This window comes from Hyperolius riggenbachi, chromosome 8, assembly GCF_040937935.1.
Source record: "Hyperolius riggenbachi isolate aHypRig1 chromosome 8, aHypRig1.pri, whole genome shotgun sequence".
Lineage (NCBI taxonomy): Eukaryota > Metazoa > Chordata > Amphibia > Anura > Hyperoliidae > Hyperolius > Hyperolius riggenbachi.
Genome location: NC_090653.1, coordinates 33,526,576 through 33,554,088, shown reverse-complemented (window position 1 = coordinate 33,554,088; position 27,513 = coordinate 33,526,576). Strand labels below are relative to the sequence as shown.

The 27,513-nt window shown below is 44.6% G+C and overlaps 1 protein-coding gene across 1 annotated transcript in view; it reads left to right on the top strand.

The window, feature by feature from the left end:
- The window catches only part of LOC137528707 (H-2 class II histocompatibility antigen, E-S beta chain-like), a 117,056-nt gene extending 93,455 nt beyond the window's left edge, over positions 1-23,601 (top strand). Inside the window, exons 3-6 of the mRNA XM_068250200.1 lie at positions 17,132-17,419; positions 17,905-18,018; positions 18,102-18,134; positions 21,610-23,601. Coding sequence (XP_068106301.1) covers positions 17,132-17,419; positions 17,905-18,018; positions 18,102-18,134; positions 21,610-21,626 — 452 coding nt within the window. The 3' untranslated portion in view covers positions 21,627-23,601. The remainder of the gene's footprint in view (positions 1-17,131; positions 17,420-17,904; positions 18,019-18,101; positions 18,135-21,609) is intronic.
- The last annotated feature ends 3,912 nt before the right edge of the window (positions 23,602-27,513 follow it).

Here is a 27,513-nt window from a genome sequence, read left to right as displayed (position 1 = left end):
ACAGGGAGCCCCTTTAGGGAGTGAGTGAGTGACAGGGAGCCCCTTTAGGGAGTGAGTGAGTGACAGGGAGCCCCTTTAGGGAGTGAGTGAGTGACAGTGAGGCCCTTTGGGTAGTGAGTGAGTGCCAGGGAGCCCCTTTGGGTAGTGAGTGAGTGACAGGGAGGCCCTTTAGGGAGTGAGTGAGTGACAGGGAGCCCCTTTAGCTAGTGAGTGAGTGACAGGGAGGCCCTTTAGCTAGTGAGTAAGTGACAGGGAGCCCCTTTAGCTAGTGAGCGAGTGACAGGGAGGCCCTTGAGTGAGTGAGTGACAGGGAGCCCCTTTAGCTAGTGAGCGAGTGACAGGGAGGCCCTTTAGGGAGTGAGTGAGTGACAGGGAGCCCCTTTAGGGAGTGAGTGAGTGACAGGGAGCCCCTTTAGCTAGTGAGTGAGTGACAGGGAGCCCCTTTAGCTAGTGAGCGAGTGAGTGACAGGGAGCCCCTTTAGCTAGTGAGTGAGTGACAGGGAGGCCCTTTAGGGAGTGAGTGAGTGACAGGGAGGCCCTTTAGCTAGTGAGTGAGTGCCAGGGAGCCCCTTTAGCTAGTGAGCGAGTGACAGGGAGGCCCTTTAGGGAGTGAGTGAGTGACAGGGAGCCCCTTTAGCTAGTGAGTGAGTGACAGGGAGCCCTTTTAGCTAGTGAGTGAGTGACAGGGAGGCCCTTTAGGGAGTGAGTGACAGGGAGGCCCTTTAGCTAGTGAGTGAGTGACAGGGAGGCCCTTTAGCTAGTGAGTGAGTGACAGGGAGCCCCTTTAGGAAGTGAGTGAGTGACAGGGAGCCCCTTTAGCTAGTGAGTGAGTGACAGGGAGCCCCTTTAGCTAGTGAGCGAGTGACACTGAGCCCCTTTAGCTAGTGAGCGAGTGACAGGGAGGCCCTTTAGGGAGTGAGTGAGTGAGTGACAGGGAGCCCCTTTAGCTAGTGAGTGAGTGACAGGGAGGCCCTTTAGGGAGTGAGTGAGTGACAGGGAGGCCCTTTAGCTAGTGAGTGAGTGACAGGGAGGCCCTTTAGCTAGTGAGTGAGTGAGTGACAGGGAGGCCCTTTAGCTAGTGAGTGAGTGACAGGGAGCCCCTTTAGGAAGTGAGTGAGTGACAGGGAGCCCCTTTAGGAAGTGAGTGACAGGGAGCCCCTTTAGCTAGTGAGTGAGTGACAGGGAGCCCCTTTAGCTAGTGAGTGAGTGACAGGGAGCCCCCCCCCCAGCCGCCACCGCTGCTTCCCCTACCTTGCCTGCAGCGTCAGACCTCAAGATCAGCGGCGACCCGACCAGTAAGAGCGGGCACTGGATGCACCCGCTCTATATGCGGAAGTGACGTCACTTCCGCATATCAGTGCGGGCGCTGGGTCCTAGCGCCCGCACTATTGTCGCCGCCTGATCGGGGTCTGATGCGGCGGAGGCAGCGGCGGCGGCTAGAGGGATGGAGGGAGGGAGCAGCGGCCAGGGGGGGTTGAGCGGCGGCCGGGCGGCACCTGCCAGGACCGCGGCGGGGATGGGGCCCCCCTGCAGGCCCGGGCCCGTGACGGGAAACAAAGGAGAGGGTAGCAGGTCAAAGCTTAGGTATTCTTGATGCTCCCCTTGGATGGTGACCAGAAGTGGCCGATAGCTGATCCATCAGCCAGCTGGATGGCGAGAGGTAGGCGTTTTCGGCAGGTGGGAAGCAAGAGTTGTTGGGCCACTTGACAATCCAAAAAACAAGAGCAGGCTCCAGAGTCCACGATGGCCTTAATTGTGACGGTCTTTCCTTGCGGGCCCTGTAACGAGAGGGTGAGCGGTATATGAGAAGAGGTAAGCGGAGGGGAAGGAAAACCACCCGCACATACTGACAACTCAGGCTCACCAGAAGGTCTGACTGGGCAGTTGATGCGGAAATGACCGGCCGCCCCACAGTATAGACAAAGGTTAGACGATCTCCGGCGTTGTCTCTCTTCCGGTGAAATGGCCGGACGGGCCAGGCCTATTTGCATGGGTTCGGGTTTGTCTTGAACAGCAGGGGTAAAAGGTACTGGAACAGAAGATACTTTAGGACTAGGCAGACTCCAGGCTGGTCTGACAGACCCTGACCTCTCAGAACGTCTCTCCCTTAAACGTCTGTCTATTTGAATAGACAACTGGATCAGGTCCTTCAATGATTCAGGAACCCTGACTCTGGCAAGTTCATCCTTGAGTGTGTCTGAGAGGCCTTGACGAAACTGGAATCGAAGTGCGGAATCGTACCAGGTCACAACTGCTTCCCAGCGGCGAAACTCCATAACGTAATCTTCCACCGGCCTTCTCCCTTGTCTTAGAGATTGGAGAGCAGTCTCAACAGAGGCGGCCCTCCCAGGATCGTCATAGATCTCCGCCATAGTCTCGAAGAAGGTATTGAGACTGCTGAGAGAAGGATGATGTTGCTCCACCAAACAAAGAGCCCAGGCCTGAGCAGTGGCTTTCCTACTGTAGGGCGCAGGGGGGCGTGGCGCACCGGGTGACAGAGAGCCAGGGGGGTGTCGCCACGACCCCCCACAGCAGCAGAGCAGGAGGGGAAAGCAGCGCTAGAAGGAGGGGCAGTGGGGGCAGCGGTGGGGAGGGGGGAAATATCCCCCCCTCCCTCACCTGGGACCCTCCTTCTGCCTCTCTCCCCCTCCATTCAGCGGTGGCAAGTGCGGGGCGGGCTCGGCGGCGGGGAGACTGAGACATGCGCAGAATTACTCACCACTTCCACGTTCCAAGCGCTGGCAGCTGGCAGCGTCTCCGCCTTCAATGCCGCCCACTAGTGTCCATCCTGGCTGCTCGTTACTGTTAGGTTTCTCTTTAATCCCTGTTGACCCTCCCACGAAGGAAGAGGCGTTACCCAGTAGTGGAGTCTAGGTGACCACGGGTCTTTACCCACACACCCTTGAGGGGAGTGCAGGACCACAAACCCAGGAGGGGGATGTGGAACTTCGCTGCTTAGTGCCCTACCAGGTCACTACTGGGATTGCCTCAGCGAGTGGTCGGGAGAACAGGTGACACTATTTGTGGAGTAAACTTGATCAGACGAAGTGTAGAAATCCAGGCCAGGCGGCGTACTACGAAGGTCGGGGTCACAAGCCAGGGGTCAGGGCAGGCGGAGATCAGCGGTAATCCAGGTAACAAGCCAAAGGTCGGGGCAGGCGGCAAACAACGGTAAACCAGGTAACAAGCCAAAGGTTGGGGCAGGCGGAGATCAGTGGTAGTCGAGGTCACAGGCCAGGGTCACAACAGAGAATCAGATCAGAATCAGCAGGACAGGAGTACGGTTCGCCAACAGGCTAGCCAAGCTGTCAGAACGAGCAGCACTGCAGGTGAGGGCAGTGCTGCTTATATACTGGTAATTGGCGCCAAAATTAACGCGCGCAACACTGCGCACAATACTTTGAAGGGCCGCACCTGAAGGGAACACAGGAAAGCGAATGAACCCCTTTGCGTGCGCACCAAGGACGACGTCCCAGACTGACGTGACCGGCCGCCAAGGTGAGTGTGACACTACAGATGAGCAGAGGTTGTGACCCCTACAAGTATGGCACCTCCAGCTTCATCACCCATCTGGCCAAAAAAACATGTTGTTGAGCATGAGGAGTTCAAGAGGCTGAAGCAAGCTGGCGCTGGCTCCCACCGCCGCGGTGCCACAGGCCACTGCTGCTGATACCACCACCTATATTCAACCCAAAACACAATTGCGATGTCATTTTTGGGAGGTGTCTGGGCTGAAAACTGTCATGTCCTAGTTGTGCGATTGGACTTTGGACACAATGGGCTTGATTTACAAAACGGTGCTAACTTTAGCACTGGCCCTTAACACGTCTAAACTCAGTTGAAATGTGAGAAGTAGTGATCGTGCGCAAAGTACCGCGCGCAAAGTTTTGCGCGCGCACTGCACAGAGCGCAGGGCGCTCCGCGCAAAGTGCCCATTAAAGCCTATGGGACTTAGCACGCATAAGACTTTGCGCGCGTAAACTTTTACGCGCGCAAAGTTAGCGCGCGATCTGATTGAGAGATCCGGTGCTAACCTACTTAGCACCCTGGTTAGCACGTCTAAAGACTTTAGACGTGCTAAGTAGGTTAGCACCGCTTAGTAAATCAAGCCCAATGTGGGCTGCACGACCGTCGACCGCTGTCTGGAACCTAGGCCTGATGTTAATAATTTACAAGCTTTTTTTTTTTTTTTTTTTTTTATTTTATGTTAACCAAATAGTAAATTAGTGTTTCCCTTTAAAAAAACATGATGCTACATGCATCATTTACCCTAAAACCCCTTTTTAAAGCTATTTAAAGGGCACTTCCGTTTTTTCTATCCGGATACCCGAATAGGTAGGGTATCCGCGGGTAAAGCGGTCGGATATCCGCGTTCACGCGGATATCCGCAAGGTCGGATCCGGATATCCGACCCGGATCCGGATATCTGGGTACCCGGATCCGGATCAATTCAGGTTTTAAAAAGTACTACCCGAGCATCCCTGCTTAAGTGGTTAACATGTATGGGAATACGCCAGGATTGTTGTATCAACACTAAAGGAAAGATAAATGAAGTGGAGGGTCTGCTCAGAGGAACCAATCACAGTATTGTTATAACACAGCGGTAGATACTCTGGCTGCCCATTTGTGCCAGTTTCATGTCATTCTACCCAATAAAGGCTATGTTCACATTTTTAATCGCAAGCACTGAGCGTTTTTGTACGTGATTTTTTTAAAGCAATTCCCAGCGTTTTCTGAGCGTTGGGCGATTTTGTGTAAGCGCTTTTGATGATGCTTTTGAAATGAACTCTCTGTTCCGGAAAAGAATAAATACAATGGGCCTGATTCACAAAGCGGTGCAAACACTTTGCACGCCTGTGAAAAGCCCTTTATCACGCCTAAACTTAGTTTAGGCGTGATCACAAGTAACTCGCGCAAAGTTTTGCGTGCGCAATCGCACAGGCGCGCGCACAGCGCCCATTAAGCCCTATGGGACTTTGCGCGCGTGCCTGTGCATTTGCGCGAAGGAGCTTCGCGCGATCAGCAGCACAAAGCAGTGATAACTCTGCTAGTGCAAAGGTTATCACGCCTAAAGTCTTTTAGGCGTGATAACTGAGTTATCACCGCTTTGTGAATCAGGCCCAATGTATTTATTCTTAAAAGCGCTCGGGAAATCGCTATACAAAGTGCATTTTCAAGTGCTTTGCGATTTCCCTATACCTTCCATTGAGCCAAAGCGCTCAGAAAATGGTACAGGCAGTGTTTTTGGAAGCAGATCGTAATTGAACCATTCATATGTGAGCATTCTCATAGGGAATCATTGCACAAGCACTTTTAGGGCAATTTCTAAAATCGCCAGCGCTTAAAAAAATCAGCAAACTCACATAGTGTGAACAAGCCCTAACCGTTGGTCCTGATGAAGCGCCTCTAGTGGTGCGAAACAGCTGTCGCATGTTTGTATCCCTCCCTTTCCTGACTTGCCTTGTTCATGCTGATACTGGATTTTAAAGTGAAGGAATAAAAGTGTGTTTTATCCTGGATGTGCCCACCGCTGTTTCTATTGATGGATGGACTGTGAGTATTTTTGCTGGAGCACTCCGGTGAGTTTACTGCCTGAGCCTGTGCATCTGCCCTATTGAACATTCCCTAAGTGTTGGTGTTCTGAATGTAACTTTTGTACAGAAGTAAGCAACTTTTTTGTTGTCTATCTGCCTGCTCAGATTATTTCAAACTGTTTACTTTGATTCTCTGTATACTGAGCCTTTCCATGATCTTTCTGTCATGATTCTTACTTAGCCTGTCAGGTTTACTGCATCCATGCTGCTTGCCAGTCTCTCAGATAAGGCTCAGTTCACACTGACACTAAACAAGAGCAGTAAACTGTTAAGCTGGCCATACACTGGCCCGATTTGCCGCCGTTTCGACAGCAGATTCGATCACTGGGATCGAATCTGCTGCCAATCGTTCGCGCTACACGCCGAATTTCGATCCATTCCGTCCGATCCCATCGATCGCGCCGTGCGGGAAATAACCGTCGATCACCCGCGGGTAAAGAGCGCATCGCTAGCAGCGTTCGAGTGCCCGACGACCGAAGTAATAGAGCTGCAATACATTACCTGCTCCGCCGGCGCGACTCCCGGGTCTCCGCTCTTTTTCTCCGCTCTCGTCTGGTCTGGTCTCCGGCATGCTTCCCTTCTTCCTGTCCCGGCAGGAAGTTTAAACAGTAGAGGGCGCTCTACTGTTTAAACTTCCCCCAGACAGGAAGAAGCTGGAGACCAGACCAGACCAGAGCGGAGAAGAAGAGCGGAGACCCGGGAGTCGCGCCGGCGGAGCAGGTAATGTATGCGGGATGGGGGGAAGCGGCGGCAGCACCACCACCACCACAGATTGTGAACGGTTTCAGGCTGAAATCGGTTCACAATCTGTTTGCAGTAAAGGCAGCCATACGATCCCTCTCTGATCAGATTTGATCAGAGAGGGATCTGTCTGTTGGTCGAATCTGATAGCAAATCGACCAGTGTATGGCTACCTTTAGGGTCCTTTCGCAATTCAGTGTTTTTGCACAAAATTGTTGCACTCAGTGCAGAAGCAATGATAGTCCTATGGACCTATTACATTGATCACAGTGTTGTGCGGATACCGACGCAGAAACACACTGCATGCATTTATTTTAATAGTACTGCATGCACATTTACAAGGAAAGTGAGGCATACTTGAATGGTATTGTGTGCCCCACTGTATGTCCACACTGTACTACTGACAGAGTCCTCAGGGCAGTTAAATGTCTGCAGTGAATCATAAGGGCTAGTTTAGTCAGGCTTCTGAGGGCACACATTTAGCAGATGCCAAACACTTTTCTGTAAGGCCCAGTGCACACCAAAACCCCTAGCAAAACACTAGAGGTTTTTGGAGCTGATTTCAGAGCGATTCTAGGCATGTTTAGAGACATTTTCTAAACATGCCTGGCGTTTTTTGGAGCGTTTTTGTGTAGCAGATTACAAATACTGTTACAGTAAAAGCTGTTACTGAACAGCTTCTGTAACAAAAACGCCTGGAAAACCGCTCTGATCTAGCGTTTTCCAGAGCGGTTTGAGCTTTTCCTATACTTTAACATTGAGGCAGAAATGCATCTGCAAACCGCAAAAATGCTGCAGGAGCCACGCTTGCGGTTTGCTAAAAACCTCAAACCGCTGGTGTGCACCATCCCATTGAGATACATTAGCCAAGCGTTTTCAGAAGTGGCAGCGTTTTTGAAAACGCTACCAAAACCGCTCAGTGTGCACTAGGCCTAACTGAGCATTCTGAGCTCCTCTGGGTCAGTTCACACTTGTAAAAACATATCTATGGCTCCATTTTTGGGCCTGGATCAAAACCGGAGCCATGGATACCAATGATACCAATAGCAGCCATCTTCACTCACTTCAAAAACTGATCCGTGGGCGATCCGGAGGATCCGTTTTGAAAAACTGAATGGAGAGTCCGGACTTGTCGGGACTTCACAGACCCCGGATACACATAGAGGTAGTGGCAGGCAATACAAAAATGGGTCTCCCTCTACACAGACACAGAAACGGAGGGAGATCCGGTTTGCCTACCGCCTGCTCCTCCCCTCAACGTCAATGGTGTCCCCAGGTAGGCTGGAGGTGGAAGCAGCCATAAGGGGGGCAGGGAGGGGGGTCGGACCTTCCCTCCCTCACCTGGGTCCCCCCTTCCGCAATTTCCCTCCAGCTAGTTTATTTAAAATCAAGCCTATAGCGAGCGGGGAACTCACTCACTTCCTTGCGTACCACCGCTCGCCGCGTCACTTCCTGCAATGCTATACGGCAGTGGGCGGCATTGCAGGGAGTCACTTGACGAGCGGTGGAACAAGGAAGTGAGTGAGTTTGCTGCTCGCTATAAGCCTATTTGTCCTCGTGGCTTAGATAAAGTCACCGAGGACGTAGCTATACTGTAGTGTTTTAAAAAGTGGTTAAAAAGTTTAATTCGCTTTAACTACTTGTTGTTATACAGACAGTATATCTACGCCCCGCAGGACTTCATTATATGTGGCAGTGCAGTGGCATACCAAGTGGAAAGCGGCTGGTGCAGGTCACCCTGGGGTCACCATGGTAGGGGGTGAAACTAAAGTTCTGCACTCCCTCCTAGCTGAGGCAATGCAGAGTACTGCATGAACGATGTCCGACCTCCTGTCACTACTCCGCTCTTTCCCTAGTGTCAGCATCTCTTCCTGTACTCATGTAGTCTCGTGGTGCAGGAAAATATGCCGGGCTCTAGGGGGAGAGGTGACAGGAGGTCAGACATTGCTTGTGAGATAATAGCAACAAGGCTTCAGCACGGCACATGCATACTCTGCATTGCCTCAGCTGGGGGAGCACAGAAACACAACAGTAGCCAAAGACACCACCAGGGGACAGAGGAAGGAAAACGACTAGACCACCAAGGAAGGTTTATTTGGAGTGATAGGGATGAGATCACTAGCACCACGAAAGAATGATTGGGGGAAGGGAGGGGGCGAGACCACTAGCACCAGGGAAGCTCTATTGGGGTGGGGGGAGGGGAACCACTCCACTGTATATGTGGGATAATGTATGTGCATTTCACATGTAAGTTCAGAACTACCTTATTCCTAATGGCATTTCTTAGATTTTGGTCCATATTGGCATTCTGAAATCTATGGGAAATCTGTTCCTAGTGTGTGGCAGACATCAGATTCCTGTCAGATTCGACTTGAGAGGCATCTGACAGAAATCTATCTGATGGTCGAATCTACTGCAAATCTATAAGTGTATGGCCACCTTAAATGTGTTCTGGGAGAAAACTTGGGTCCACTGTCCTTGCGTTATTCTGTTACATTAGTTAGCTCCACCCATATTGTGTCATGGCCACACCCATTCATGGCACGCTTTGCAAGGGGGGGTGTCCGTAAATAGCCTAGATAAGCCACTGGATAATGGCTTAAAGTCGGATTTTCAGGCATTAAAATCAAATTCCATTTACCCACTGCTCTGTGTTTATTATGCTGCCTGCAACCTGATCCTGAATTGCAAGCATTCCATTATAATCCTACATGTTTCTGCTGTAGTAAATCTTACCGCAGTCAGCCTGGCTCTATTTGGTACATTGCTGATGAGAGGGAAGCATGTTACGTCCCCTCCCACATTCCTGCTCCTCACTGATTGGCTGAGGGCAGTTCAGTGTGATAAGTTGAGGCTGAGAAGCCTATTTCTGAAGAAGCTGTGGAAATATGATTTATGCTGTGCTCACATGTATTTACAAAGCAAGATAGATGTGACAGTGCAGTTTCTTGAAGAAAAAAGGTTAAGGGAGGAAATGGCATGAAGGCTTCAGTCAGAGGTAGAAAAGATGGAAAATGCCTAAAACAGTTTTCTCTTTATTTACTATATAGAATTCACTAAAAGCAAAATATGGACAGCACAATACATATGTAATGTAAGTAGAACAAGTATTTACTTATAATATATATGAGGTTTTTTTTTCCTGTGATAGTATGGCTATCCCTGCTGCTTTAACCTCCCTGGCGGTGCATTTCTGTCTGGAATTATGAGTCTAAAAGTGGTACCTTTTTTTTTTTTTCAAGAATTTAAAGGGACTCCGAGCAGTGCAGAAACTATGGGAAGATGCATATCATTTTAAAGCTCTCTTTCTCCTCTTTCCAATGATATATAAACTGCCGCCCTACGCCTTTTAGTTTTTGCTATTTTCGCGATTGAAATTGCAGCGGCCGCGATTTCGATCGCGAAAATAGAGAAAACTAAAAGGCGTAGGGCGACGATTTAGGGGTCGTCACAAAGAGGAGAAAGAGAGCTTTAAAATGATATCCTTAGTTACTTTCCATAGTTACATTGTATTACACAGGGCGACTTTTTCTGCTGAATGGAGCTGCTGACTTAGAGAAAAAGTCGCCCTGTGTAATACAATGTAACTATGGAAAGATGGATATCATTTTAAAGCTCTCTTTCTCCTCTTTCTGACGACCCCTAAATCGTCGCCCTACGCCTTTTAGTTTTCTCTATTTTCGCATTCGAAATCGCGGCCGCGGCAATTTCAATTGCGAAAATAGCGAAAACTAAAAGGCTTAGGGCGACGGTTTATATATCATTGGAAAGGGGAGAAAGAGAGCTTTAAAATGATATGCATCTTCCCATAGTTTTTGCACTGCTCGGAGTCCTTTTAAGGCCTCCAATTCTTAAATCATAACTCACCAAATATGTCAGAATAAAAGCTTGGTCTGCATATAGTAAAAGACTAGAACACACATTTGTTGAAATTGTTACATTTATCAATAAACTGAAAAAAAAGGAAACCTGTACAAATAAGGCTGCAGATTATTATACAGTATGTACATAATACACCTTCCTCGTATGGTAAATATTAAAGCAGGGAACGGCACAGAGTCCAAAATTACAATCGGGGCAGTAGAAGCGTGATTCCTTTCTGACTTTTTTCTCTTTCATCAGTCTTAGAGCAGCAAACGCCACATGTCCTGGTTTTTGTATTTTTTTTTTCGGGGAGTGAGTGGAATATACTCCATGAAGTGACAGCCAGTGAGGTGCTCCAGGTTCACAGTGTAGGAGGCACGGTGCCCAACTCTGGCATCTGCTGCAGTCTGGTATTTGAGGCAGATGCACTCACACATCTTCCAGATAAAGTCAGTGTGTGTTAGTGGCCTGTCACTTTGCTGCTTGTGGAGGATGTAGGCGTTCCACAAGCTTTGCTCCATGAGATGGCGGAAAATCTTTGTATAATATTTTTTTTACTGCTTCCTTACTGCAGGATGAAAAGTTATCGCCTGGTTGGCGCTGTCCACACCACCCATGGTGCTGTTGTAGTCCACCGCGACCTGAGGCTTTTGGATTTCTTTACCTCCTCTTGTCCTGGTGGTGACAGTCGAGGTGTCATGCACTGTGCTTAGATGACAAACATCCTTTTTGTCACGCCAGTGGAGAGCCAGCATTTTCCCTTTTTGCCACGCATGTATGTCCCCAGTTTTCAGCTTCTGCTTGGCAAATGCTTATGGAATTTCCCGCTGGTTAGGCCTAACAGTTCAGGGGAGCTGTAAAAATTGTCAGTGATGACACAATAGCCTTTGTTCAGTAAAGGCTCAACCAGAGACAGCACAGAGGATGTTGCCGCTCCATAGTTGTTGCACCTGGGGTTAAACTTGGTGCCTTTGCCAGTATACAGTATCGTATTCCAGATGTATCCCAGTTGCTGATAGCATGGCATGTAGGATTTTACTCCAAAGCAGGCCTGCTTAGATGCTATATACTGTACCCAACTCAGCCTCCCCTTATAGGCCATCAGACTCTCATCCACACTTATGTCCCTCTGGTACAAAAGTGCTCTGGAAGTTCTGAACAACGAGTTGATACACCTTTCAAATTTTCGAAGGTGTCATTGTTGGTGAAGTGCAAAAACTTCAAGATCAGGATAAACCGATATTCGGACATCACCATTCCGAAAAAAGGGGTTGTAATAATCTTATTGGTGGTCAAAATCATTTCTGCAGGGGCTTCACCACCACTCCCTGCAGAATAATTAGGCCCCAAAACAGCCAAATGTCCTGTTTGGTGACCAGCTCCCATGTCCTGCTCCTGGAAAAGTGCCCTTGTGGAGCAACCAGTTGTTGGGTGGCATAGCAGTTAGTCTTCTCCACTATCTTTTCAATAACCAAGTCTGTGAAGAAGAGGGGGTTTGTGCTCGCACTCTATCTTCAGGCCAGGCTCCCCAGTAAAAGGGAAACATGAGGGTGGTGGCAGAGACTGAGTAAGGACTATGGGGCACCAAATGCAGACATCACTGTCCTCGGTGGTGATGGAGTCGCCGTCGATACCTTGGTCAGATGACAAATCTCCAGGTGCGTCGCTGTCACTCGAGTCCTCCAGTGACTGCAAATCAGAATCGTTGTCCTCAAACTCCACCATCACTTCCGCTGTGAGACGCCTTCTGGAAGCTTACGCCATAGCAGATGATAGGCAGGCAGAGGTCGGTGCAGGCGGCATGCAGAGGGTAGTTGAAATCCAGGCAAAAATCGGCAAAAGTAAATCAATCAAAGTCCAGCCAAAAATCAGTGCAGGTAGAAGGCAAAGAGAATAGTCAAAATCCAGGCAAAAATCGGTAACACGGAGGCAGAAAAGTAATAAGCAGATCACAGCTACTTAACCCAGCCGCAGCCAGGAACCAAATGGCAACATTGCATTGGATACAAATCCCCTTGAATCAAATACAATGCAAATTAGGGCCAATCAGATTTTTTTTTTTTTTTTACTCCCCTCACCTCCCCCATGACCCTAAGCCGCCCCCCGACGTCACGCTGCTCCACCATCCTGATTGGCTACTGGGTCCCTGGAAGAACAGCAGAGGTAATGGGGATCCCAGCGGCCGTGGGGGAGAAGCCTGGGTCCCACTGGCCAGCGCTGATCGCACGTGGGACCCGGGAGTGCGTGCGGCGCTAGCAGCCAGCCCGAACTGAGCTTGGGCTTACCGTTCTCAGCTCCTACAATGGAGCCCGACCTCAGTTCGGGATTGCCTCCAGAGGGGTTAAATAAAGTGATGCTGTGGATACACAATGAGTTTTTTGGGGGCAGATTTACTTTCCAATCGTTTTTCTGATCGATTTCCATTCACTTCTAGGAGACAGTTGATCAGAAAAACGATCGAAATCAGATCAGACCTGTAAGAAATTATCTATCAAGCCATCTATCTGCCAAAAAAACTCAGGGTGTATTCCCAGTATAAATGATTATGTGGAGGAATAATCAGAAGAATCAGTAAACTCTGGTAAAATAGCCATGTGCAGGGAGCACACCGCAATTTTACCATCACTCGTACAGGGGGAACACCAGCTGTTATCCCTTAGCACCATGTACATTCCCGCGGTAACGCACGTTTTGCTATGGTACTCGTATACCAATTTTACGGGAGTTTACAGCATCAGGTTCAGTGTGCCTAAAATAAAATAAACTAAATGTTTCCTTGTCCATGTCAGCAATTTTCTGTGGACATCATTAATAAAGAGCTTAGCTATTTTTATAAGGCCCGGTTCACACTGGCACTTTCTGGTAAACGAATCTGTAAAAATGGATCCAGTTTTCATTCCTCCATTTCCTTTCTGTTGGTATCCGTTTTACAACGGAAGGCGCTGGATAGCTGCTGGGGAAAATGCCAGTGCTAAATGTGTTGATGTTGAGAAAAAGCGATTATTTATACGTATAGTGCTGACATCCTCTGCAGCGCTGTACAGAGTATACAGTCATGTCACAAGTAGTTTAACTGTAGGGAACATTGATTGCTGCATTCCAGACCCCCATCCATTATTTTGCAAGGCCACAACCATTTTGCCGGTGGGGTGTCCATAAGTGCCCTGGATCTCTTGGATCCAGCAAGCCCCTGTTAATTGATATCAATCTTGAATGCTAGATCACTTGAAGACACTTCAGGAGCAAGAGCGCTCCTCTACCAAATTTGTTGCTTGGCAGAATAGGATCAAAAGTGGTTGTCTCTCTTGTTTGCATGGTAGCACAGGCTGATGAGGGGAATCAAAAATAGAATGGTCAAAACAGAGCTTTACAGGGTGGTGTCTCCTATGCAGATGGACTATTCTGCAGTCCGACGCTGTCAGCAGCTTTATGGCATAATGCCTTTCAGGTAAATCATTAAAAAAATCTTTTAAAATCGCAAAAACAGCTTTATTTAGGAAAAATCGCCACTTGCCATGCGTTTAGCAGGACTCATCTGGTACCTCAGGCAAAAGAGTAGAGTATCGGTATTAGGGTCTCAGTGAGCTAAGTGCTTCCGTCTCAGTGAGCTAAGCATCAGAAGCTCACTGAGACTTGAATATACTGTAAATACACTATACTACACCAATTTTTGCCTGAAGAAGTAGGGGTGTCCTGCGAAACGCATCGCAAATGGCGTTATTGTCTAAATAAAGCTGTTTTTTATATTGACTACTGGTGTCTTCTGTTTGGAGGTTAGTCTACCAATACCTCCCTTTTAAATGTTTTTGGTCCATCAATCTTGTTTGGCACCTCTGTTTTACCTACTACTACACTGCTTATTGTCCATCTTTGGTGAAGAGGTGCTAGCCCTGGTTTTCTGATACTACAGAGAGTGATTTCTTAACCAGAGTGGGACTGGGTTTGTTCTCCCCATCTGCCTAGTGCCTACACAGTGATTACCTTTGAGGTAACCAATGTTTGTGAGTATTATTCTATTTTAACTTGAAGTAACTGATAAATGGTAAATACTATACTGGGCTCTCAGTTTCTCCTTTTGTGTTTCTTCAAACTGCATATAATGATGAAATACAATGCTAAGATTGTCCTATATGCTGTAACTGCAATGTATCAAGACTCAGGCTTGGTTAACACTTGACAAAAAAGTCAGTTTTCCACATAGGAAAGCATTAGTTAAATGGACATGTTGATGGATTCTATGTTATGTATAGGATCCATTCAATAGATCAGACCAGCACCAGCCTCTTTATTTGACCTGAAGGAGGACTAAAATAATTAATATATAACTTTTATTCAATTAAAAGGAGAAAAGAAACTACTGCTTGTCAGAAATGACTATAAGAAAAGTCGGGGTACAGGTAAGTATATGAATCAACAAGTCAAACCCCTCGACTACTTGTTATTGCTGTTGACTAACATGAATAATTAATTGGTGGGGTTTATTTAATTATTCATGTAAGTCAACAGTTATTAATGACAAGTAGTCAAGCAGGAACATAGGTTTCGCAGGCACCACTGTAGTGAATCAGTACTTCTTTATTGGTCACATCAGACAAGGCAGAGGATACAACGACAGACCGCTGTTTCGAGCAACCTAGCTCTTTATCAAGTTGTTCAACACTGCATAAAGACTACAAACATATCATGTGCTTATATATAGGGTCTATAGACCAATCAGAATGCAGCACTGGTGTCATCCAATCATCAGACGGTATGTCATCAGAGGACCTGATGGAAGACTTAACCTTCCACAAGAAAAACTCCCCTTTTGTCTGACAAGTAATCAAGGAGTTTGATCTCTATGCTTATATATTGCCCTTTCCCACCCAGTCCTTCTCCTTGGCTTATCTATATGTACTGTATCTACTGTATGCTTGTCCTCTGTACTTACTGTATGCTTATGCACCATACTGTGCAACTGTACCACTGTGTGTATGCCTATGCACCATTCTATTGTTACTGTTCCGCTGTATGTTACTGTACCATGATCGACCCTGTAGTGCCAAAACCAACCCCGGGTACTACCCCTGTTGTACTTGGTGAAATAAATTCTGATTCTGATATAGTGATACACACAGGCTTTGTTGATCCATATACGTACCTGTACCCCAACTTCTCTTGTAGTCATTTCTGACAAGCAGTAGCTGCTTTTCTCCTTTTAAATGTACCAATAAAAGTTATGGAGTGGTGATTAGTCGCAATATTTATAGCACCAATTTCAGGGCGCCCAAAATTCCATCTATTACCGCTAATTACGGTTTTGGGGCGGGGATATTAAGGTTTAAGTGCTACAGGGGGAATTTAAATTCTAAGCACCATTCGGGGGGTGGGGGGTATTGTTAGGCACCACCAGGGTGGAGGGGGTTAGGGTTAGGCATCGGTAGGGGGAGGGTTCTGTGTAAGAGTAGGGTTAGGCTAGTAGAGTATCTGTAAAGCTTACCAATATCTTACTATTGGAAGAAAGTAGTAGTATATCAGTGAATTTACAACTCTACTCTAGTAGATACCCTACTAGCGGCAATCCTCTGCGCCCTTTTCTCCAGGCACCTTTATTACATGTATGTCTCAGGAGAGCATATACATCATGTTGGTAAGGGTCCTCTCACACTGCATCAGTTGTGTTGCAGAATAATCCTGGATGTCAACTCACTGCCCCATACAATTTTATGTGTTGTACAGATCTCTTTCTAACTCTCTTAATGCAGTCCATTTAACATCCATGTCCAGTTTCCATTGCAGTTCATACACATTATAACGTGTCCATTGTGCAACGCAGGCAGTGTGAATCCAGCCTGAGTATATCTTCAAAGTTGCCCATACATTAGTTGATAGCTACCTAACCTGATCAAACCTCGGATAGATCCCCCTCTGATCAAATCGGATCAGTGAAGGCTCTATTGCCTATCCTCACACTGCAGACAGATTTCCAATAGCTTTCAGCATGAGATATATTTGAAATCGTCCTAGTGCCACTGCATGGCGCCATATGCACTCATAGGCGTAGTGGCTTGCACCCTCCCCTCAGAGTTCTAATCCTAGGTTTGGTCCTCGGCTTGGGCACCATCTGTTTGAAGTTTGTATGGTCTCCCCGGGTTTGCTCTGGGCACTAAAACTCAGATAACAAAAATTGGTAGGTCTGAAGAGTTTTAAGCAGGCTTAACTACAAACTTTAATAGTAATACATTTTACATTTCAGATGATTCCCTTTAAAACACTTAAAACCAAGTCAGCAAGGAACGCTCCTCAACCCCACATACATGTATCCCTCCATTCATACTGACCCACACACACTTTAAATGCTCCAATGTCGGAGCCCAGAAGTCTTTCTGGGTTCCAAATAAATGAGGGAGTTAAAGCACACCTGAAATGCGAACCAATATAGAGGCTGACATCGTTATTTCCTTTTAAACAATCCAGTGCTGCAGATCCTTTGTCTTTGCCTCTGATACTTTTAGCATAAATCCTGAACAAGCATGAAGAGCAGATGTTTCTGACTGAAGTCTGACTGAATTAGCTGCTTGCTTGTTTCAGGTGTGGGATTCAGACACCACTGCAGCCAAAGAGATCATTAGGACTGCCAGGTAACAGGTTTTGTTTAAAATGTAATAAATATGGCAGCTACCATATGCTCTTTCAGCTCAGGTGTACTTTAAGCAATGCAATGAGGATGTTCTCATTTGGATATCAATTGCCCACACTATACTCTTTATACTACTATAATCCAATTACTCACTGGCCCCATTAGTTAATTAGGGACATCCAGGTATCATCCTGCAGCCATGGGCCATCAGTTTGGTTATTACATTTGATTTTGTAGATTTATGATGAGTGCATTGTTGATAACTGTTTGCTTTTTTTTTTTTTGCTTTTTTTTTTTTTTATCTGCGTTTCAGTCCAACCAAAAGTTAGTGTGTCCCTAATGGCGCAACATGAAGACCCCCATATAGAGCATCACATGGTGCTGTGTGATGTTTATGGTTTCTACCCATCAAAAGTGGAGGTGAAATGGTACCGGAATGGCCAGGAGGTCACAGCTCAGGCCCAGTCCACAGAGCTCCTACAGAATGGTGATTGGACATTCCAGATCCTGGTGATGCTGGAGACGGAGATGCAGAAAGGAGATACCTTCACCTGCGAGGTCCATCACAGCAGCCTGGAGACACCGATCCGAGTGGACTGGCGTAAGAGTTCTTCTCTACTATGTACAAATGGAAACGAAAATGTACTTGTGTGCTAAAGCTACCTAAACCACAGCATATCCCACCATATCAAAGTCTCACTCTCATTCCAAAACACTGAGGAAATTTGGCAGTTTTATTCATCTCTGGGACTTTTTGGGTGTCCCTTGAATGTTTAGGCTTCTGAGACTAACCAACTTGGTGTTTAGAGATGGTCAATGACATGCTAAGTATTACAACATGCATGCAAATTTAAACCAAATTTATTCAACTTAGAAATGAGCCTATCAGATGCAGTTTCTTATTACTTTGATTGTTCCAATTCATATAATACAGAGTGCAGAGCCTGGCAGCATTGGCTCTATGTAAGCTGTGCCCTTCTGCTTTTCTTATATTTTCACAGGTCCATAATCTGTGAATCCATACTTTTTGACTATTGATTATTATTGGTCAGAGACCTAATATCAGTGTCTAATAATACTTCACAGACCCGGAGACGTCTGATTCAGCAAAACACAAGTTGACAACTGGAATAGTGGGCTTTGTGCTGGGAACTGTCCTCATCATCGCTGGGGTGTTTGTCTACATGAGAGGCCGCAAAGGTAAAGACAGATATTTTTACTCTTCCTATTAAATTAGAGGATGTGGATTCTATTTTTGATGGGTTTTTTTTTCTGTTTTACAGTGCAAATGTTACTCCGAGGACCACAGTCGGAAAGTAAGTCCCCTCACAAAAGCTATGTAGCTGAAACATTAAAACTACAGCAAATTACATTTTGGAGAGCTTTGATCAGTAGCCTGAAATTAGCACCAAATCCGCAAACTGAAATCTGTGGTTTATTCCGTACTGAAAAAAGTTAAACTTTTACATATGAATTTTTAACCACTATCCGCATGAGCTGCAATATATCAATGCCCCTCCTGAGACTTCATCTAAAATTCTAGGGGCATAGATACTTGTCTTTTGCTTCCTATTTGCACTACACATGCTCCCGTTGCTGGCGGTTAGAGCTCAGATTGGTGAATGGGAACATGTGCTCCCAAATCCGATCACAGTGTCTGATTCATGACTCCAGTAACCAACAGCAGTGATCATTCATTGAAACTCTGTAAGAAGTCTGTAAAAAAAAAAAATTACTGGCCAAATTTGAATTGTGCAGCACACAAAAAACTTATGCATATGCCTATAAATAAACAGCCCTCTTCAGTTTCCTCCCCTGCCCCATAGTTACCAAGATTAAACAAAAAACATAAAAAAAGCTCTAAAAGTTAAATATATAAATTGTTACATTAGGAATTTTATTTATACAATAGTACAATAAAAATAACAAAATCAAACAAATTAAACTTTATTTCCAAATAAAATTTTGTCGCCATACATGGTGCAGAAGTTGCTCAATATGGTTAAACTTCCTGCTTTATCATGACAATGTTAACTGGTCACTGTGAGTTTACCCCTTCTGTTTTCACAAGTTGTGTACTTAACTATCAACAGACACCAGCCAGTTCAAGCCCTACAAAACTAAACATAAAAAACAGCAGCCAGGCTAGATCAACACTGCCCTGCTTTAATAACCATTCCCCATCACTGTATGGGGTTGGGTAGCAGAACAGGTTTGATGACTTCCATTGCGCTCCCTCCATTTTTGGAATAACTTAAACCCCTATATTCAATGCCAAGCAGCAGCTAAAGCAAATAAAATTCTCGGATGCATAAAACAGGAAATACTATCTTAAAATGCTAGTATACTACTCCCTCTGTATAAATCACTTGTGAGGCCGCATCTGGACATTAACATATTAGAAGAGGTACAAAGATGGACAACATAAATTAATCAGAGGGATGAAAGGTCTCACTTACCAAGAAAGGTTAGACAAACTAGGTTTATTTAGCTTGGAAAAAAGATGGCTAAGAGGCAACCTAATAAACAAATCTTGGCAGATGAGCTTTTCGTCTATAGGCTTGTACAAAGGACAAGGGGACATGATCTGTGTATGATGGAAATAATAGGTTTAGACATCTACTTAGGAAGGGATTTTTTACAGATAGAGTTTTTAAGATGTGGAATATTTTACCACAGGAAGTAGAAAAACTCTATGTATTCTAATTATGACAAATTCTATATCTGCATTTAAAGGAGGGTTGGATGCTTTCCTTGCATTGAAAGACATCCGCGGCTATATGTACTTGGTAATTTCAAGCAGAGTTAATCCAGTGATTTTATTCCATTGCCACCTCGAATGGGGAAGGAATGTTTTACCCTTAAAATGGCCCAAGCCTTGTTGTAAGAGTTTATTTTTTTGCCATCCCTTGGATCAACTGGGATATGTGAGGGTACAGGGGAGAAAGATACCTAATGTTTACTTTATGTATTCATTACTAGCAGACCCAAGCCCATTTAAAAACGGGCTCTAGGTCTTGGTTTTCGCCACTCCCGCTCCATGTTACTGCGCACGCGCCGCACATGTACGCTTGCACCTGCCTCAAATGTGCGCACGCACACCCTCCGCCCGCTCACACGCCCACCCAGCTCCCTGGCCCCATCCCCGTCCTCCTGTCTCTCTGAGGCTGGGTCCGTGCAGCGCGCAGCAGCAGCAGCAAAAAGCACGGACCCAGTGATGCAGGGACACGGGTTTTATTATAGAGGATTATGGTATGTTATTGTACGTTGGATTATTGGACCAAACTAAGTATATAACTTTAAAAAAAACAGGCTTAATAGTATATTGTCCAAGTTCTTTATACTTTGGCTTTGAATCTCTAAAACCCTGGGTAGATTTTTCATCTTAGAAACCTTTTTGGTGCAGTGTCACTAGTTAGTAAGGTTTCCTTTTGGGTTATCTGGTTCCTTCCCACGTAATCCTCCTACATTCTTATAGGTAAATTGTGTTCCACTTCATTTGTCCCTATTAATGATAATTGTGTTAAACCTGGTACACCACATGCAATTTTAACTTCAGATTCTATCTAAGTGAGTGATCAAATCGACATTCTGATCTGACATCCATCGGATATAATTAAGCTGTGTGCTCTACATCCTAGGTTCTCAATGTGTGGTACGCTTACCCCAGGGGGTACTTCTGATGGTTCCAGGGGGTACTCGGGCTTGATATAATTAACCAAGAATAACAAATGTATAGTTTTAGAAAATGATAAATCTTCTTTAAACAACACCTAATTAGTATTTTAGCTAAGTAGAAGCAGAAGTAAATGCTTGGAAATTGTTTTCGAACCAATTATCTTGTACTACGATTAAATATATATTTGTCAAGGGGTACTTGTGATAATGTTTACTATGCTAGGGGGTACTTGGTGAGTACAGGGTTTTAAAAGGGGTACAGACCATTAAAATGTTGAGAAACAATGCTGTCAGTATACAGGAATTAGCCTGATTCATAGCCGAAATCTTACTCCTTTTCTTCTAAGTTGGCCAATACATGGTGTCATCCTGATGCAAAACATCTTGCTTTCATTGAATGTAGAAGAAAGCTATGCGTTTTTTTCAAATTCCGATCAGATTTCTGTTAATTTTGTCATTGGATATCAATGAAAAATGAATTGAATGGACAATACACAACTAGCTAGGGTATATTACATTACAGAACAGAAAGTAACCATACACTAACACTTTAACCATTTGATAACTACAGGTTGAATTCCCCTTATGGACCAGAGCAATTTTCACATTTCAGCGCTCCTCCTATTCATTTGCTAATAACTATATCACTACTTATCACACATAAATCATGTATACCTTGTTTTTTTGCAACAAATTAGGCTTTTTTAAATCATTCCTTTATTTGTTATGCATTTTTAAGGAAGAAAATGAAAACGAAAAAAAAAACACATCATTTTCAACCCCTACAGTAAAAATTATTACTACTATAAACTTCACAAATTTTATTTGCCTATTTGTCCTGGTTATTACAACATTGTAATTGTGTTCCTTGTACAATAAAGTACATAACAGGCAAGCAAAGGCACAACAAAACATTCATATAGCACAGAATGGTAAGTTGTCTTTTTTTAACATTTTGCCCAGTGTTCCTCTTTCACATTATTCATTGTTCCTTAGTGTTCTGGAGATCCTTAGTAAATCAGGAGTATTATTTATGTAGACGTATTGTTTATCAGTTATGATCTACTATTCTCCTGTCCACCACTGATCACAGTTTCCTCTGTTACTTCTCAGGCTTCATTCACACTTAGCCGGAGGAAGGTTTTTTTTTACATTACTTCTGAAGATTTTTTTTACCTCTGCTCTGCAATTTCTGAAGCTGCCCAGCTCTGCGCTCCAACTTGCCTTCTGTCAGCACAAGCATGGAATCAAACTACTGTATATATGATTTATAATGAGAGCTGAAATATACATAATTTAGTATCTGGGAGGGTTAAAGGGAAGAGCTTGCATAACTTGTCTGTAAAATCCAATGTTTCCAAAGCTGTAGAGGTGTGAAATAAGATCAGACACTTCGTAAAAGACAATTATCCCGAAAAAATGTAAAACTTAAAATGAACACTTGTAAATGTACATTTGTCCCTGAGTAAAGTGCACTATAAATTAAAAATATGAAAATCTGACAGATCTGTCAGGTCTTGGACTAGTCCATCTCCTCATGGGGGATTCCCAGGATTTTCTTTATTTAAAAAAGCACTTTCTGAACAGCAGTTTTTCAGTCCAACTGACAAAATAGTATGCAAGCGAGTAGGGAAGGTGGCTGGCTTCATTGTATAGATCCTTTACAGGGAGTGCTGTTGCAAAGAATAAAGGAAACACTGCGTACCCCCAGGAGGAGATGGACTAGTCCAAAATCTGTCAGATCTGTCTGCATTATACTACTTACAGTAAGTGACAGTAACATAGGTGAAAAGTTACAGTATTTATAGTGCATTTGACTCTTGAAGGAATGTATATTTTATATGTATGTGTTTTAAAGTTTACACTTTTTTCACACTAGTGGTCCTTTAAAGCATAGACAGAATCAACAATGTTTAAACAATGTCAACATTGCTGTCTTTTTTTGGCTTATACATTTTAAATGATTTTATCAAAGTTATTCCCAGTGTCTCAGCTGTTACCTGGTCCAGACCTCTGACACCATTAGTTAGGTCTGAACATTCAAAACAGCTGCATTACACCCAGTGGCATAGCTAAGAAGCTGTGGGCCCTAGTGTAAGTTATGCATTGGGGCCCTCCAAGCATGCTATACATAACAATTGATACGGCGCACCAAAACCAATCAAGAACAACCCCAGTGTCAAAGGTGCAAGAAGGGGATGGTAAACTGTGTTAGTGATCAGTGCTATTCAAAGCATCTATAGAAGTGATTATTACAAGCACAGGACCAATAAAGAGCTAATACTGTGGTTGAGGGTGGGCCCCATGGGGCCCCTCTAGCCCAAGGGCCCTGATGCAGTGGCTACCTCTGCACCCCCTATTGCTACGCCACTGATTACACCAAGACACGGCCTTGCACTAATGAGAAAATGTATTGTATAGCATGTCCTGGTCTGCTCAGTGCAGACAGACTCAGGGCTGGAACCCACTAGAGCGTTTTTTTTTCAGCGTTTAGGGAGCGATTCAAAACGCTAGCGATTTCCCTAAATGCTCAGCTAATGTTAATGGATGAGCCAAATTCCACTGGAGCGATTGCGATTACCAAAATCGCAAACGCAGGACATGCAGTATTTTTAGCATTAGCATTTCTGCAAAATAAAGTATATAAATGCTGGCGTAATCGCTCGTCAAAACCTACACAGAGCGATTTTGCTAGAGTGTTTAAATTACTGCACACTGTTAAAAAAAAAAAAATTAAATGAAAGGACCAATCAGAATTAAAAAGGCTAATCGCAAATCGCTACACAATCGCTGGCAAAACGCTTACTTTTTAAAATCATTACCAAAATAGCCAGAAAACGCTCATGAAATCGTTTACATAACGCTAATTAAAAACGCTAGCGATTGCGATTAGCGATTTGTAGTGGGTTCCAGGCCTGAGAGGAGTTCTATTTTCTCACCTCCTTCATAGCACAGAGGTCTCCCAAGGAGAGAGATAACTAGAAATGGATTCTGCACTAGTAGCACTGACACTGTTGCAGTTGTGTGGGTATCCTGATTGCAGCCATAGTGCTGAAGTGAAAAATATAATCTGTGTGTGCTAATAAATGTATTTGGAGGACACTGTATTATGTTTTATTTTTTTCTACCTGATATGATTTGTATACAATATGAAAGATTAGTGCTAGGTTGTGTGTTGGGGAAGCTCAGATGCAGTTTTAGGTGTATATATTATTGAGAGGATAGCTCCTTTTGTTGTGTGCTGCCCCCCTAGATTTTTGAAATATGCGGGCTGGAGAGCCCATGCAGCACCGATCAGGCAACCCCCCCCCCCCTGGCACTGAAGTGGCTAAACCTAGTTGTGTCTCTCAGTGAGATTCTGATAGATCCATCCTTTATGCTGATGTCATGCAAATTGTATGCAGCTTAGAACTGGGATGGTCAAAGATGGTTGGCCTAATTCTCAACTGGATAAAATGTGCATGGATGCTGGAATTAGTAGCATCTCATTGACCATCTCTTCTCCCTGTTGATGTGGTCAGGTGTTGCACGTTGCTGTAACAACAAGCTCTCGTGAAGAGAAATAGGTGACCTTGTGAGCACAAATATCGGAGCTAGTTTAGTTTAGTGGGACCCAGCAGGAAACCTCATAAGGAAATTCCACTAACGTGAGTGGGTGGACGGCACCCTCTCAGACTGCTAGGTTTCAGGTAGGTTGTGGTAAACTACGACCACACTATTCGGCCAATCACAACGCTTTGTGCTGTAGTCGACGGTGCTGTGATTGAGGTTTCCTACTGGGTCCCCTAAAGTAGACTAGTTCCCAAATATCGTCTAGTTATGGCAAATGTATTGTTGCTGGTCATAATCTATATATATAAAATCGGATGTATGTGTGTGTGTGTGTATGTGTGTATGTGCCGCGATCACGCGAAAACGGCTTGACCGATTTGAACGAAACTTGGTATACAGATCCCTTACTACCTGGGATGATATGTTCTGGGGGTCTCGTGCCCCCCCTGCACACCTGGGCGGAGCTACAAACAGCAAATCAGATTCCACCCATTCAAGTCAATGGAAAAAATTTAAAAGGCTGCCATTCTCACAGTAAACAAGCCAGAGTCCCCACACTTTGCACAGTTGGTCACTTGGTGACCGAGGTTACAAATCCAGGAAAAGTGGGCGGAGCATAAAACAGCCAATCAAATTTCAGCCATTCATTTTAAATGGGAAAATGTAAACTGCGACCATTCTTAGACTGTTAATCGCAGGGTTCTCAAACTTGCCACAGTTGGTGACTGGGTGAATGTGATTAAGATTCAAGAAAGTGGGTGGAGCCTACAACAGCCAATCAAAATTCACCTATTGATTTTCAAGGGGAATATTTAAACTGCTGCCATTCTTACAACTGTTAATGGCAGACGCTTCAAACTTGCTACAGTCGGTCTTTGGGTGACTGGGGTCAAAATTCACAAAAGGGGCGGGGCCACAAACAACCAATCAGATTTCCTTGGTGGATAAACTGCTTCTATTCACACATTTTTGATGCCAGGAACCTGAAAGCTCACAAACTTGGTCATTGAGTGACTGTGTGTCCAGGTTACAAAAAGTGGGCGGAGCCCAAAACAAATTTTACTAGGAAAATATAAACTGCAGCCATTCTTACACCGTTAATGGCAGTGTTCTCAAACTTTGCACAGTTGGTCACTGGGTGAATGAGATTAAGAATTTGGAAGGTAGGTGGAGCCTACAACAGCCAATCAGAATTCACCTTTCGGTTTTCAAAGGGAATATTTAAGCTGCTACCATTCTTATACTGTTAATAGCAGATGCCTCAAACCTGGTACAGTTGGTCACTGGGTGATTAGCGTTCAAATTCAGAAAGGGGGCGGAGCCACTAACAGACAATCAGATTTGTTTATTTTTCAATGGGAATATACAAAGTATTGATACCAAGGACCCCAAAGCTGATACACTTGATAATTGAGTGACTGTATGTCAAGGTTAGAAATAGTGTGCGGCGCCAACAACTTAATTTTTTACATGGCAGGGTTCCCAAACTTGACCCAATTGGCCACTGGGTGACTGGGATTAATATTCAGAAATGTGGGTGGAGCCTAAAAACAGCCAATCAAAATTTACCTATTGATTTTCAAGGGGGAACATTTACATTGCTACCATTCTTACACTGTTAATGGCAGAGTTCTCAAACCTGATACAGTCAGTTATTGGGTGACTGGGGTCCGAATTCACTAAAGTGGGTGGAGCCACAAACAGCCAATCTGATTTTTTAGATTGATTTTAGCCATTCTGTTATTGGCAGGGTTCTCAAACTTGACACAGTTGGCCACTGGGTGACTGGGACCAATATTTAGGAAAGTGGGTGGAGCCTACAGCAGCCAATCAAAATTAACCTTTTGATTTTCAAGGGGAATATTTACATTGCTCCTATTCATACATTCTTAATGGCAGAGGCATCAAATCTGGTACAGTCAGTCACTGGGAGACTGGGGTTTAAATTCTGAAAAGGGAGTGGGCAAAAACAGCCAATCAGATTTGTTTAATTTCAATGGTAAAATGCAACTTATTGATGCCAAAGACCCCACAGCTCATAAACTTGGTCATTGAGTGACTGTATGTCAAGTTTAGAAATAGTGGGCAGAGCCAAAAACAACTAACTTTTTACATGGGAAAATATAAATTGCAGCTATTCTTACACTATTAATGGCAGGGTTCTCAAACTTGACATAGTTGGTCACTGGGGGACTAGGATTAATATTTGGAAAAGTAGGTGGAGCCTACAAGAGCCAATCAAAATTCACCTATTGATATTCAAGGGGAATATTGAAACTGCTGTCATTCTTACACTGTTAATGGCAGAGGCCTCAAACCTGCTACAGTCGGTCATCAAGTGACTGGGGTTCAAATTCACTAAAGGGGTCGAGCCACAAACAGCCAATCAGATTTGCTTTTTTTGGATAAACTGCTTCCATTCACACAATTTTGATGCCAGGAACCCAAAAGCTCACAAAATTGGTCATTGAGTAGTGACTGTGTGTCATGGTTACAAAAAGTGGGTGGAGTCAAAAACAGATTTTTCTGGGAAATTGTAAACTGCAGCCCTTCTTCACTGTTAATGGCAGGGATCTCAAACTTTGCACAGCTGGTTACTTGTGACTGGGATTAATATTCAGAAAAGTGGGTGGAGCCTAAAAAAGCCAATCAAAATCACCTGTTGATTTTAAAGGGGAATATTAAAAATGCTACCATTCATTGCACTGTTAATGGCACAAGCCTCAAACCTGGTACAGTTAGTCACTGGGGTTCAAATTTAGAAAAGAGGACAGAGCCACAAACAGTTTAATTTCTTGGGAAAATACAAATTATTGATGCCAAGGACCCCAAAGCTCACAAACTTAGTCATTGAGTGACTGTATGTCCAGGTTACAAAAAGTAGGCGGAGCAAAAACCAAATTTCACTGGGAAAATGTAGACTGCGGGCCTTCTTACACTGTTAATGGCAGTGTTAAGAAACTTTGCCCAGATGGTCACTGGGTGACTGAGATTAATATTCAGGGAAATGGGTGGAGCCTATAATAGCCAATCAAAATTCACCTGTTGATTTTCAAGGGGAATATTTAAATTGCTGCCATTTTTATACTGGTAATAGCAGATGCCTCAAACCTGCTACAGTTGGTCATTGGGTGACTGGGGTTCAAATGCTGGAGAGGGGTAGAGCCACAAACAGCCAATCTGATTTGTTTAAAGGGGAACTTCAGCCTAAACAAACATACTGTCATTAAGTTACATTAGTTATGTTAATTGGAATAGATAGGTAATATAATTTTTTACCCACCCTGTTTTAAAAGAACAGGCAAATGTTTGTGATTCATGGGGGCAGCCATCTTTGTCATGGGGGCAGCCATCTTTTTGGTTGAAAGGAGGTGACAAGGAGCAGGAGACACAGTTCCAACTGTCCTGTGTCCTAATAACCCCTCCCAGCTGCACACGCTAGGCTTCAAATGTCAAATTCAAAAT